Here is a 13,309-nt window from a genome sequence, read left to right as displayed (position 1 = left end):
GATTGGAGGTTTACCAACAAGCCCTCCAACTCATACGACCAAATAGGTCGTGTGTCACGTCCTCAAATACGACCTCTGGGAGCGTATTGCGGAGATTCTTCCGCAACGATAGTAGTGGTTAAGGTTAGGGTTGGGGGGGGGGCTGGGGGGGTAGGTAGAGGGCGCGCTATTTTGAAACGTAACATATGGTCGTAATTCGGTGCTTGACACAAGACCTATGTGGTCGTTTTCTCGAGGAGGACAGTCTGAGGTTTACACATGTTGTTTGAAAATATTCATTATCATTTGAGAATTGTCCAATTGAGGAAAACTGTAACGCACACTTTGTCTGTGTCCCTGCAGGAGCTGGAGGTTGGTCGCCTCTTGACTCAGACAGATACCAGTGGTTGGAGGTCGATCTGGGGAGGCGGACCCAGATCACTGCTGTTGCTACGCAGGGACGCTACGGCAGCTCTGATTGGCTGACGGCTTACCTGTTGATGTTCAGCGACACGGGACACAACTGGAGACAACACCGGCAGGAAGACAGCTTAGGGGTAACTCTCCTGCAATAATCAGTTAAAGAAAAAAAAAAAGTACAAAAAGGAAAAGCAGGACTAATTTGCAACAGCAAATATGTTTCAACTGACATGAATGAATGTCACGCAGATGAATGAATCCTTAGAAATACGCATAGAACTGTTTTTTTTTTTACTGTTTTTGACCACATAGAAGTGGTATACATAATTTCAATCAGGAGAGACATGCAAATGAAGAAAAGATAAATAGTTTATTGTAAACACATGATGAAAATGATAAAGCCGAGTCTTTGGGCTCTTCGGGGAGATTTGTAAATGAGGGTTGTCTGTCCTGAGCAGCAGCAACAAGATAAATCTAGCATAAAGTCGGCAAGTCTTTTAAAAAGGAGACCAATATAACCTGTTTTCATTCAGATAGCTTGAGAGTTCAAATGAGCATGGAGCGTTAATAACCCCACAAACTAGCATGATTCAGCAGGTAATAGTTTCCTATGATATCAGTATCTTCACAGCCTCCTAAAGACATTAAAGGTTCCTTTGGGTCTCATCAGGAAAATGTTTTAATTACTGTATTTGCTTATTGACTGCTTATATTCTCACACTAGAAAAACACATTGACATTGAATATATTCCAGGCAGAAATTATATCTATTTATTATTTTTTCCACACTAAACCTAAATCATAAAACATATCGCAAGAATATCAACATAAATTCCAAGTACAAGGCTATTGGAAAACAGTGTCAGCAAAAAAAGTAAATCATACTGAATCCAAACCACACATATTTTAATAGAAGACTTTTCCATGCCACTTGGATCCAATTTTATTTTTAATTTATGAAAATGTGATTGACCTTGAAAATTTGGAGTCGGTGTGCAGGTGTTTCAAAATGTGTTGGATGAACAGTTTAGCTATTTGTTGTTTGCAGGGAACTTTAGCACAACATGTCGTGGTCAGCAGAAAAAACGTTCTCAGTTCAAGATAATACTATCGGTCAGTGAGGCTGAACAGCACGGCGGGAAAGGCTTGTCAAAATAATGACATTGCTTCAGACAGCAGATAATTAAGGTGTCGTAAGCTCCAACCACACAGCTTATCAGACAGTCAAACAGCATCTGAAACACCCATCCTACTACACCTTCCTCACATAAGAGATGTAATGGAGGTTTCTCTCTCAAGCCATCTTTTTTAACACAACAATTTCTATTACGTTTCATGTAAGCAAACAATGCAATACTACAAATGTCTTTCCAGAAACATTTTGCCTAAAAATGCATGTCCTAATCTCCATATTCATATTTATTATTGTGTCCCATCCTCTCTGTGACAGCAGGCTTTTCACTCCACCTTGGAGTGTTGCCGTTCAGAAAACCTTAGTACTTTCATCTCCTGACATCAGAATAAATAATAATAATTTATTTCACTTTGATATTAATTCAATTGGCTACTGAAGCATCCTTTAACAAATTAATTCATTTCCAAAATGTTTCTGTGATGATGTGATAAAATTGATTCAAAAATAGAGAAATATCTGCTCAGATGGATGACAAATCCATTTGGTTTTGTACTGAAATATATTAAAACCAATCGATGCATGTAGAAAATTGATAGAAAAAAAACAACTGCTAATATGCTTTTTGAAGTGGCCCTTAGTAGTTATTTGGGTTATTTTACCAAGATTTTTTCTAATTGAGATTCAGAATCTATTTTGCAAGGGAGTGTCAAGACGGCAACATTAAGTTTTTATCTTCAAAGGAACAAGCAACACATTTAAAACAAACGGCAATTTACAACAAACAAAGATTTGCCAATGTTCAGTACCAAGACATGTACATTCAGTGGTGAAATCCTGTTTTCATAATCTGCCATAATGTGGGTTAAAGTGACCCTGTAGCTCACACGGAGATGAGTGGGGGAGGTCTGTGGGGGGAATACAGCTCAAAACTCAATTTCACTGAAGTTAAAATATATTTGGCCTCACTATCACAGACATAATTTACATGATCTGCAGGGACTGGTACTGCCTGCAGCGGCAAGCCTGCTCACCAGGAGTCTTTCACTCCTTTTCAATAATGGATGGAGCAATGAAAGGAACCTGGGCAGGGCTCAGTCGGAGGCACGGAGCTGCTGTCAAAGAGTCGAGCCTCTGCTGACGGGAGGCTGGTGCTGTTGTTAGAAAGACTGCCTGGTGTACCGGTAAAAATCACAGCTTTGATTCCTGCAGAGGCGAAGGTGTCCATCATCAGTCTCCAAGCAAGTCACTGAAGGAACACTTGCCATAGTGAGCCAGCCTTGATAAGAGTGTCAGCTCAGTGTCTAAAATGTGGCCTAAATGTGAATGAGGTCACCCACTGATATCCTGTAGTGCAGCTGATACTCAACCTCATGAAGGCCTCCCTGCAGACTGGAGAGAAATCACAGCTGAGGTGCTCTCCTCTGCTTTCATGTTTGATATTCCCCAGTGTTCTCCTTGTCGTGGAACAAAACCCTTATTTTCTAAAGCATTTTTATTGCAGATTCCATGTTACAGTAAGGCAAGAAGACACACTAGACTGCAGAATGACTGATCACCACTAAGCAAACTATTGTGCCGTATCTCAGAATGACAGGAAGCCATACCGGCCTGCTTTGATTGAACAGCATTAGATTTAAGACAGAGGCAGTCAAGCATCTCCTCCCTCCTCCACGAAAGACAGTACAATATTCTTGTTATAGTAGCAGAACAGCTTTTGATTCAGATTTGACAGAATGCGACTTTCTCACAGTGAAAGATACAAACTCCCTAAAGCCTGGGAGTCATCACTAAAAGGAGAGTGAACAGGGTTTGATGTCTGAAAGCTTATGAACGTGTTGGTTTGACACTCAGCATGATAGGTGATAAACCCAGATCAGCTCAGAGTGTTTCAAAGGCTTCATATATTAGTCAGGCCAGCTTAGTGTGTCAGCTAAGGAGGAGTTTTTTAACTACAAAAGCAGCTGTATCCGTCGCGGCTTCTGACTGACTTCTCAGATTCAATGCTCCATCTTTCTCCCTTTGCTCTGGTGCTGGAAATTAAACAAGTATATTTACTCAAATGCAATTTTTAGTTTCTTGAACTGAGTAATTAGGACTAATTGCTGTGACGTTATACTATTCCACTACAAAGTAAATACCATTTATTACATTTTTTTGACAGCTGTAGTTATATAGTGTTTGCTCATGCTCGTCATTCATTACTAAAGTAGCCTACATAGCAACATAACATTAACATACGTTTCAATAAAACGTACTTATTAAGTTAGGAAACGTAGTGTTAGCATTATTTTGCCAAAAGCATTCACTCACCCATCCAAATAATTGAAATCAGGTGTTCCAACCACTTCCATGGCCACATGTGTAAAAAAGTAGGCATCGAGGCATGCAGACTGTTTCTACAAACATTTGTGAAAGAATGGGTCACTCTCAGGAGCTCAGTGAATTCCAGCATAGAACTGTGATAGGATGCCACCTGTGCAACAAGTCTAGTTGTGAAATTTCCTCACTCCTAAATATCCCACAGTCAACTGTCAGTGGGATTATAATAAAGTGGACGTGATTGGGAACGACAGCAACTCAGCCAAGAAGGGTAGGCCACGTAAAAAATTACGGAGCGGGGTCAGTGGATGCTGAGGCACATAGTGCACAGAGGTCGCCAACTTCAACTTCAGCGAGTCAATCGCTACAGACCTCCAAACTTCATGTGGCCTTCAGATTAGCTCAAGAACAGCATAGAGCGCTTCATGGAATGGGTTTCCATGGCGATCAGCTGCATTCAAGCCATACATCAGCAAGTGCAATGCAAAGCATTAGATGCAGTGGTGTAAAGCACGCCGCCACTGGACTCTAGAGCAGTGGAGACGTGTTCTCTGGAGTGACCAATCACGCTTCTCCATCTGGCAATCTGATGGACGAGTCTGGGTTTGGCGGTTGCCAGGACAACGGTACTTGTCTGACTGCATTGTGCCACGTGTAAAGTTTGGTGGAGGGGGATTATGGTGTGGGGTTGTTTTTCAGGAGCTGGGCTTGGCCCCTTAGTTCCAGTGAAAGGAACTCTGAATGCTTCAGCATACCAAGAGATGTTGGACAATTCCATGCTCCCAACTTTGTGGAACAGTTTGGGGATAACCCTTTCCTGTTCCAACATGACTTTGCACCAGTGAACAAAGCAAGGTCCATAAAGACATGGATGAGAGTTTGGTGTGGATGAACTTGATTGGCCTGCACAGAGTCCTGACCTAAACCCGATAGAACAGCTTTGGGATGAATTAGAGTGGAGACTGAGAGCCAGGCCTTCCCTCCAACATCAGTGAGTGACCTTACAAATACGCTTCTGGAAGAATGGTCAAACATTCCCATAAACACACTCCTAAACCTTGTGGAAAGTCTTCCAGAAGAGTTGAATCTGTTTTAGCTGCAAAGGGTGGACCGACGTCATATTAAAGAATGGGATGTCACTTAAATTCATATGCGAGTCAAGGCAGGTGAGCAAATACTTTTGGCAATATGGTGTACCTACTGCCCTGCGATGGACTGGCGACCTGTCCAGGGTGTACCTCGCCTTCGCCCAATGATAGCTGGGATCGGCTCCAGCCCCCCCACGACCCTGAATACAGGATAAAGCGGTAGCCGATGGATGGATGGTGTACCTACTTTTACTTACTTCTACTACTATTTTTGAGTATTTTTACTTGGAGTATTTCTACAGTGTGGTATTACTGCTTTTTCTTATATAATGACCCGAGTTCTTCTTCTACACATGCTCTCGGATTGTTCCTCATGCCCTCCCCCTCCTTTTCCTTCTCTCATTCTCGTTGATTGAGGTCTTGTCGTAGGCTACGCATATTCCAAAACATGCTCGAGCAGGTAAATGAGATGCTGCTCTCTTCGACCTCCTCAGCACAAAACAGAATCGTTTGTTGAGCTCAACGCTCCGCTGCCCAGCCGACTCAGCCCTTCAAAGCACTGAAGACGGCACTGAGATCACAATTACGCAGCACCAGGGAAGCCAATTTCACTCACATAGCGACATCAGAACACACTCAGAACACACACACTCTCATGTCGGGAGAAAAGATGCTGGCAGAGCACATGACCACATACCCACGAATGCAGCTTGTTAATGCATACAGCTGGGGTGACCAAACTCTGGTCGGCAGGCAAATAGAGGCTTGCTGGCAGTTTATTAGTGGCCTGTGGTGAATTTTCATAAGCAAACTAGAATATGGCTTGAGCATAATTGTAATATATCCCATTGTATTGCACATCCTAGTAATTTAGTCGACTTAATGCAATTATCTGTTTCTTAACCTCTTGGGCGCAAAGACCAATATTTTACCATTTCTGTCCATTCTGTTTCTTACCACTTAATAATTACAGATTTACATCTTGCATTTGCATTTCCATCATAATCTTTTCAGTGAGCCCTTAGGCCATGACATAAACCAATATTTGCCAAATTTTGCCTGTTTTGACTTAAAGATTGATGGCCTTTACACACCGGGGGACCTTTTTGTTAGTGCAATTTAATCTGCAAATCAATATATTTTTTGTACTGCAAATGTTATGCGGGGAAAAAGCACAAGAATGTTTCTTACCTTTCACAATAAATGCCCTAAACACTGTGTAACTGTTTAATTTAGTTACATTTCGACATCCTAATATTTATGTGGGCACCTCGGCCATGCACTGTACTAGGGTTTATAAGTATTGAATTAACTTGAAATGAAATTATGAGCAGCAGATACAGAAATACTTTTTGTAAAATGTGGGTTCACCAATAAACCACTGTAATGATGAACGCTAAACTGTTTAGTAGTGTTGTGAAGTTATTTTGATAGCAAATTAGTTTTGTATGTCCCAAAGAGTTTTCTAGTCTAGAGGAATTGATTTTCCTGCAGTGTTACTGGTTGGAAACTGTTTTGCTTGTGTATAAGAGGTTTGGTCACCGCTGCTCTACAGTATGTGAGCTGCCTGTCTGTCAAGCAGAGAATCCCACTGGATTCCGATAGGCAGCTGATTGGGCAAATAGAGCTCATTAGTCTTTAAGAGAGGCTTGGTATGGAGACGGTGAGTTATTGATCACTGGATAGAGACAGGGAGAGACATCGTTAGGATCAATGGTCTGTGAGCTCAAAGTTTGAAAATGCAGAAAGACTTTGTTGTATCAGGTTTAAGAGTTTTTATTTAAACCATGAATACATGTCACACATTTGAAGATTGTTTCATTACAAACGTCGAAGATTGTGGAAAATAGAAAAGGCAAAAACATCCCCTGGTTATCAAAGTACAAAAAATATCCTGTATTTCTACTAAGGGAGTTGAGGAACTAACTAGACTGCTACAAATAGTTTGCCATCACATATTTGTAGCTGCAGCAACCAGTAAAACATCAAAGTTAGATGTAAAAATGAGGCAAACTAACATGTTCTGTTGTTTCAGGCTTTTCCAGGTAACAGTAATGCAGACACTGTGGTCCAGTACAAACTTAAACAGCCGGTGATAGCTCGCTTCCTCCGCATTATTCCTTTGGACTGGAACCCCACTGGGAGGATTGGACTCAGACTGGAGATATATGGATGTCGTTATAGTAAGTCCAATCTCTGTATTTGACCTCTTTGTCAGTTTTGTCTTGTGTTAATCCGACTCAAATGAAGATATACGCATGAAGTCATGCATCTGGATGTTCAATTTTCCTGTTCAGGCTTATATTATAGTATTTATTACTGAAATAAGTGTAATGAAGATTGAACATTTAGTGACATAGATCTAAGATACTGCATGTGTGGAGATAATAAACAACAACCATTTCTAGACATTTATTTTTTTAATGGGAGCTGTTAGCTTTGAGGAATCTACATCTTGTCATTCAGATTCACATGAATTCTGCTTTATTTTCTGCTCTTTAGACACCAGATCATATGGTTTGATTATTGTGTTTAAAGGTTTTGTACATTAAGGGGCCAAAAGTTTACTTACTCAGTAGAAACAGTTTATTCAGAGAGGAAATCAATACCAACACAAATAAAATGCAATCATGCACTCGTAAATATGAGCTGTTGTTTTGTGAGGTTTAGTGACCACATAGTCTTGTTACAGGTATACATTATAATATGTAGCCACATTGTCGGTTGCTGTTTGAAAACAGAGCATTCAAAATCCTCCTCTCCTCTCCATCTCAATGAGTGAGCGAGAGAGGAAGAGAGAGCGCAGCGGTGGTCGAGCAAGTTAGAGTGTGAACGAAGAGAGAGGCCGGCGTTAATGAGAGCAAAGCCATAATTCAGAAGAATAAAACATTATTCTGTGATTGTTTCATGGCTGTTATGTTCTAAAGCACAAATTAACAGCTACACCTCCTGACACCCGCGGGAAGGTGCCGGCTATTGCAGCCCAAGGCATGCTTCATGCCGTGTGAGGCCGGTGAGGTTCGTTAGCCCCGGGCTGAACAACACAACAGTGTTTAACCTGGGAATGAGAACGTGCTGCACATTCTACTTACGGACTGGGGGTTGCACCCCACGTGGGGACCAAATGCTCTTTGCTGACACCCAGCCTCTAAACAGCTTAGACCAGCTTAGGCTGGTTGATGGTTTTAGCTGGTCTTAGCTGGTGGGTTTAGATGGTTTTAGCTGGCTCAATAGGCTGGTTGATGGTTTTAGATGGTCTTAGTGGTTTTAGCTGGTTGATGGTTTTAGATGGTCTTAGCTGGTAGAATAGGGTGGCGGATGGTTTAAGCTGGTTCAATAGGCTGGTTGATGGTTTGGCTGGTCTTAGTGGTTTTTAGCTGGTTGATGGATGGTTTTTGAATAGGGTGGTGGATGGTTAGTCAGTTAGTGTGTTGTGTTTAAATTGAAACGTGTTATGTGACATCGCTGCTGTAGCAAGTCGTCAGATCGGACATGGTGAAATTATGTTAGCGCTAATGCAGAAGGATACGGAGAGATGAGTTCTGAACACAGCAAAATATGAAGAAAAATTAAAATACAGGATTAGGCCATGGGTCTCCACAGATACATACACCATCACACACGTGGATCAGTGATGATTGAGATTATTTTATACCTTTAAATGAGAATCAAACTAAAAAAGATACTTTTATTATGTGACAGATTCCTCCACACTTAAGGTCCCTGGAATGAAAATATCCTAAATTGAATGTCAAAATTGTTCATGTTGGGTTGTTTGCAGTATTTATTTCAAAGTTCACATATTTTCTGTGGGTGTACTTGTCTCCAAGTTACAGCAGGGCTTGACGTTTTTTACGTTAACCTCTTAAACCCCTCAATACAAACTCATCACAACCAAACATTGATCAAACTCAGGCCCTATTTTTTTCAAAATGTTATTATTTTAATCTAAAAGGTATTAATGGGGAAAAAAGGGGGGACACTGGATGTGATGGGGTTAAAGCTACATGTTAAGTAGTTGAACTACTGGCAAACTGCACACTTTTATCACTCAATTATTCCTGTTATTGTAGAATGTGTCCCTGTTGTTTGTGCAGCTGTTCCTTCTATACTCTTTGTCATTCTGTAGCTTCTGACGTGGTCAACTTTGACGGCAGCAGCAGCTTGGTTTACAGGCGTAGTGTGAGGCCGAGCTGGGCGGCCATGGAGGTCATCTCTCTGAAGTTTAAAACCCTGAAGAATTCTGGGACGCTGCTTCATGCAGAGGGACAGAGAGATCACAGCCTCACCCTGGTGTTGGAGAAGGGACGGCTGCTGCTCTACCACCAACAAGGTATCAACATTATTCTTCACTATATTGATGAGATAAGGCAAATCATTCCCGGGGGAAATTAACATGTCACTGCAGCACAGAGGCAAGGAAATAAATAAATTCATATTTCAATCAAATTCATATCAATAAAATGAGAAATGAAGGAATTTAAAGAGGCATTAAAAAGCTATATACATCATATTACCTTGTACAATAAAAGAGCATATTGCAAACATTTGTGAAAAATCAATCTTAACATTGTGAAGTACAACTGCTGCAGCCAAGATGCATGTACTATAAGTATGATATAAGTAAAGGTATAAGTATGAATAATAAAACTAGTATATATGCTTAAAGTATATGTTTTCTGTAATATACAGTATGTGCAGCATATAATACTCACTCTATACAGTATTAATACACTACTGTGACGTATGAAAAATAAATAAATAATTTAAAAATAAAATGTTCAGTCATGTATTAATATTACATTGCTTTCTTTTCACTCGAGCCAATCCAGAAAATATGCATTAAATAATTTACAGTATATTGCTGTCAAATGTGTGAATGTAATTTTTGTGTGCACTTGCTGCACGTAGTGTGTGTGTGTGTGTGTGTGTGTGTGTGTGTGTGTGTGTGTGTGTGTGTGTGTATATATACACACACATACAGAATATAGAATATCTCTTCCTCTGCTTTACTCAATATATTCATCTGCAATCTTTTTGAAAAAGAGAATATATATATAGTGTATATATACTTTATATACTCATACTCATCTCTGGTTTTATGTTATAGATGAGTATCTGGATGGATCTTCAATTATTTTGTACTTTTCATATCTTAAACTATTCCTGTTGGTATTGATTCTTGAAAAACAGAATCGTAGACTTTAAACCTGGAACACCAGGTGAAAGCAGTAACATGTTTGGTAGAACCAGACACAGCTGTAGTCAGCTTCCTGAGGACATGGATTGAAATCCTGTGGTGTAAGGTGCCTCAAAACTTTGGATATTTGAATTTAATTAAATGTTTTGGAACTTGGACGGCTTTCCTGGCAAACCCTGCAGCTTTATGTATCTGCCCATTTGCTCACTGAGCAAATATCAGCTAAATGCCTAAACCTTACAGTGTAATGCACCCACCACCCTGTCTCTATATAAAGAATTTAATATCATGCACATTTTTGTCCCCACAGTGAAACGGAGGTAGCTTCAAGCTGGTTTCCGTCCATCTGCTGGATTGCTTGCGTATTTGTCAATTGTGATTTCTAAGATACCACTGATCCAATTTTGAGGAAAGTCAGGGGAATTGTGCTTCTTTCTCCGTATGCTGAGTAGCTCAGTACAGTGTTTATCCATATGTCACAAGCAATATCTCAGACACAACTAATCAGATTTTGAATACATTTGGGGAATTGGTGCAGTTCACCACTGCAGGCGTGTGGTTGCAGGTCAATGACTGTGGAGGAGGACGGCATAATTTTGCCTTCGTTTTTCCTGGACTATTTTCTTGATCAACCATGTCTCTCTCTCTCTCTTTCTCGCTCTGTTTCTTTCTCAGTTTGACATCTGCTTTCATATCCACTCTTTTAATCTATGGTGGGTGTTAGCGACATGTGTTAAGAATGAACTCTGTGCAGCACAGTGGGCTGGCACAGTATAACATGAACTATGGCTTCAAACAGTGCCGAACGGAGCGCTGTGGAGGCTATGGGAGGGTGTGTGTGTGTGTGTGTGTGTGTGTGTGTGTGTGTGTGTGTGTGTGTGTGTGTGTGTGTGTGTGTGTGTGTGTGTGTGTGTGTGTGTGTGTGTGTGTGTGTGTGTGTGTCCGTGTGTGTCCGTGTGTGTCCGTGTGTGTCCGTGTGTGTTGGTGTAAACAAGGTTAAACCTAAGGTGTTGTCAGACTGCCAGACCGTCGTATTATCACCATGAGGCAGACCTCTCATCAACCACGCCATCTGGCTCTGGATCTGTACTCTACTTTCTTTTTTGCATTAAAGGCAGAAGGTCTTCCTGTAATTTTAAAATGATTTCATCTTGTGAATATGTAACTATTTCCAGGAAACATGACATTTCTTGCCATAAATTGAGTTTGATTTCAAACTCAGAACTTTGGATCGATTCACGTTTTCAAGTCTGATTTAAAACAAGAAGTTGCCGAAGTTATCGTGTTGCCAGCCATTGGTTTCTAGGCTTCTGTTTTCAAGGCTTGAGTTTATAATTTTCAATTTTGATATCGATTTTTGGACATCACCATTTTGTTTTTGTTTTTTTGCAACCAGAAGTAAGATGAGAGGGTGGAGCTAAGAACAACCAAACACCGAATCAGACATTATCAGGTGACTCAAAAACTTTCATGAACTGCGAAAACATGAACAACTCCCAGACCGGACAATATCATGGTAGCGACCTGTCATTCACATGCCCCCAAAGCATAACCTGTATTTTATTCTAAATAGGACCATACCTTACTAAATAAACGTCATGCTGTTTTGAGGAAGACCATATTGAGACCATACACTCATGTTAACATTTTTTTTACTGAGATAATTAATCAAGTGAGAAATTGAGTTTTTTTCTCATAGTCTTCTGTACAATCTGACTTCATAGTCAGTCTTCATATCCAGAGTTGTCCCCCTGTGGGCTTAAGAAAGAATGCAAGTTTAAGGTGCTTTTGCATTGGCTTCACTTTAAGCTGTCTGACTTCAAACAATATTGACATGCCCACATGTACATTGACACAGGGAGGGAGCCTCCATCTTGTGTGGCGGCTTAATTTATAGCTTTATTTTTTGTATTTTGGCCCGCATTTTCTGACCTGCTTTAGATAACTGACATTTGAGATACTTACCTCCTGCAGCAGCTGAGATCTCAAGAGAATAATGGGATGACACATCTTGTCAAGCTTCAGTGTGTTTGTGTCCGAACACGCACCAATTAGCGTCCTGTGTGGAGCTACTGGAAGCTACGTGCCGGGCTTAAATGTGTGCTTGATGACACAGAGGGGCGACTGTTTGTTCAACAATGCTCTTAAAGAGGTTGCTGCAATAGCATCAGTATCACAACTGGAGAGCATTTGCTCTTTGAAAGAAGAGCAAAGAAATGCTTTTCTCAATGGAAAACATGTTTTTGCTCTTCTCCCAACTGGCTTTGGTAATAATGGACAGATGGTCCATCCAATCACCTGCCACATGCTTGTTCAACGTGCCTGCCTTAGATTAGATTAAATTGACTTTATTGTCCACCTCAGTGGAAATGTGGCTTTGGCTTCTCCCGAGTGTAGCCTACAGCAATCTCTACATCTCTACAATAAAAAAATAATATTGTTCAGTTCCCTCTAGTTGGGGCAGGATGGAGGATTAAGAATTCCCTGGTGGTGGTGTCTATGTGTCAGCAGAAGAGAGGCCTTATCTGCAAAACCATCAGTGTGACATCAGCTCCCTTGACTGACGCCTGTCACATCTCCCTGCTAGACTCGAGCTGATAGTCAACACACTGCTCAAACAATTCTGGATAGCCTGGAAAGAAAATAAACAATGTTCGTTTTTTGTAACGGAGCATTAGATTGAGCTATGATAATGCATGATACAGCCAATACTAAAGAAAGAAAGAAAAAAGTACCTCAATTACAGTCGCTGCATGCTTCTTTCTCTGGCTCTTGTTGTTTCCCTGCCTGGCTGCCCCCCCGTTTCCCTTTTCCCCCTTATATGTTGTCCCAATTCTCCCCCTGCTGTTTTTTTTTTGGAGGTGATTATTTTCCTTTTTTCAATGTATGCTCTGTCTTTCTCTCCTCTCTCTTTCTCCCTCTATTTCACACATCCCTCCCTCCCTCCCTCCCTCACACTCGCCCAGTAGTTTGCAGTCTGCAGACAGTGTAATTTAGATCAATAGCTTGGAGGATCCACCCTGAGCCACAGCATGCTCCTCCACAGTCAGCTGTTGGCTCAAGAGAAGAGGAGAGAAGCTCAAAGTAGGGGATCAAAGATAAAACCTGAAGATTTAGATTCAATATATAAATAGCTCCAGAGTTTGAGCAATTCTCTGGGGCTCTTGA

General features: G+C 40.9%; 1 protein-coding gene across 1 annotated transcript in view; it reads left to right on the top strand.

Annotated features, from left to right (window-relative positions):
* Positions 1-13,309, top strand: part of LOC311014292 (contactin-associated protein-like 4) — a 77,284-nt gene that overhangs the window by 23,952 nt on the left and 40,023 nt on the right. Inside the window, exons 3-5 of the mRNA XM_084010828.1 lie at positions 343-536; positions 6,977-7,124; positions 9,071-9,274. Coding sequence (XP_083866954.1) covers positions 343-536; positions 6,977-7,124; positions 9,071-9,274 — 546 coding nt within the window. The remainder of the gene's footprint in view (positions 1-342; positions 537-6,976; positions 7,125-9,070; positions 9,275-13,309) is intronic.

The sequence above is a fragment of the Eutrigla gurnardus genome (genome assembly GCF_963514095.1).
Source record: "Eutrigla gurnardus genome assembly, chromosome: 6".
In the NCBI taxonomy this organism is placed as follows: Eukaryota; Metazoa; Chordata; class Actinopteri; order Perciformes; family Triglidae; genus Eutrigla; species Eutrigla gurnardus.
The sequence above is the reverse complement of the archived record's forward strand: the minus strand, read 5'-3'. Positions and strand labels throughout refer to the sequence as shown.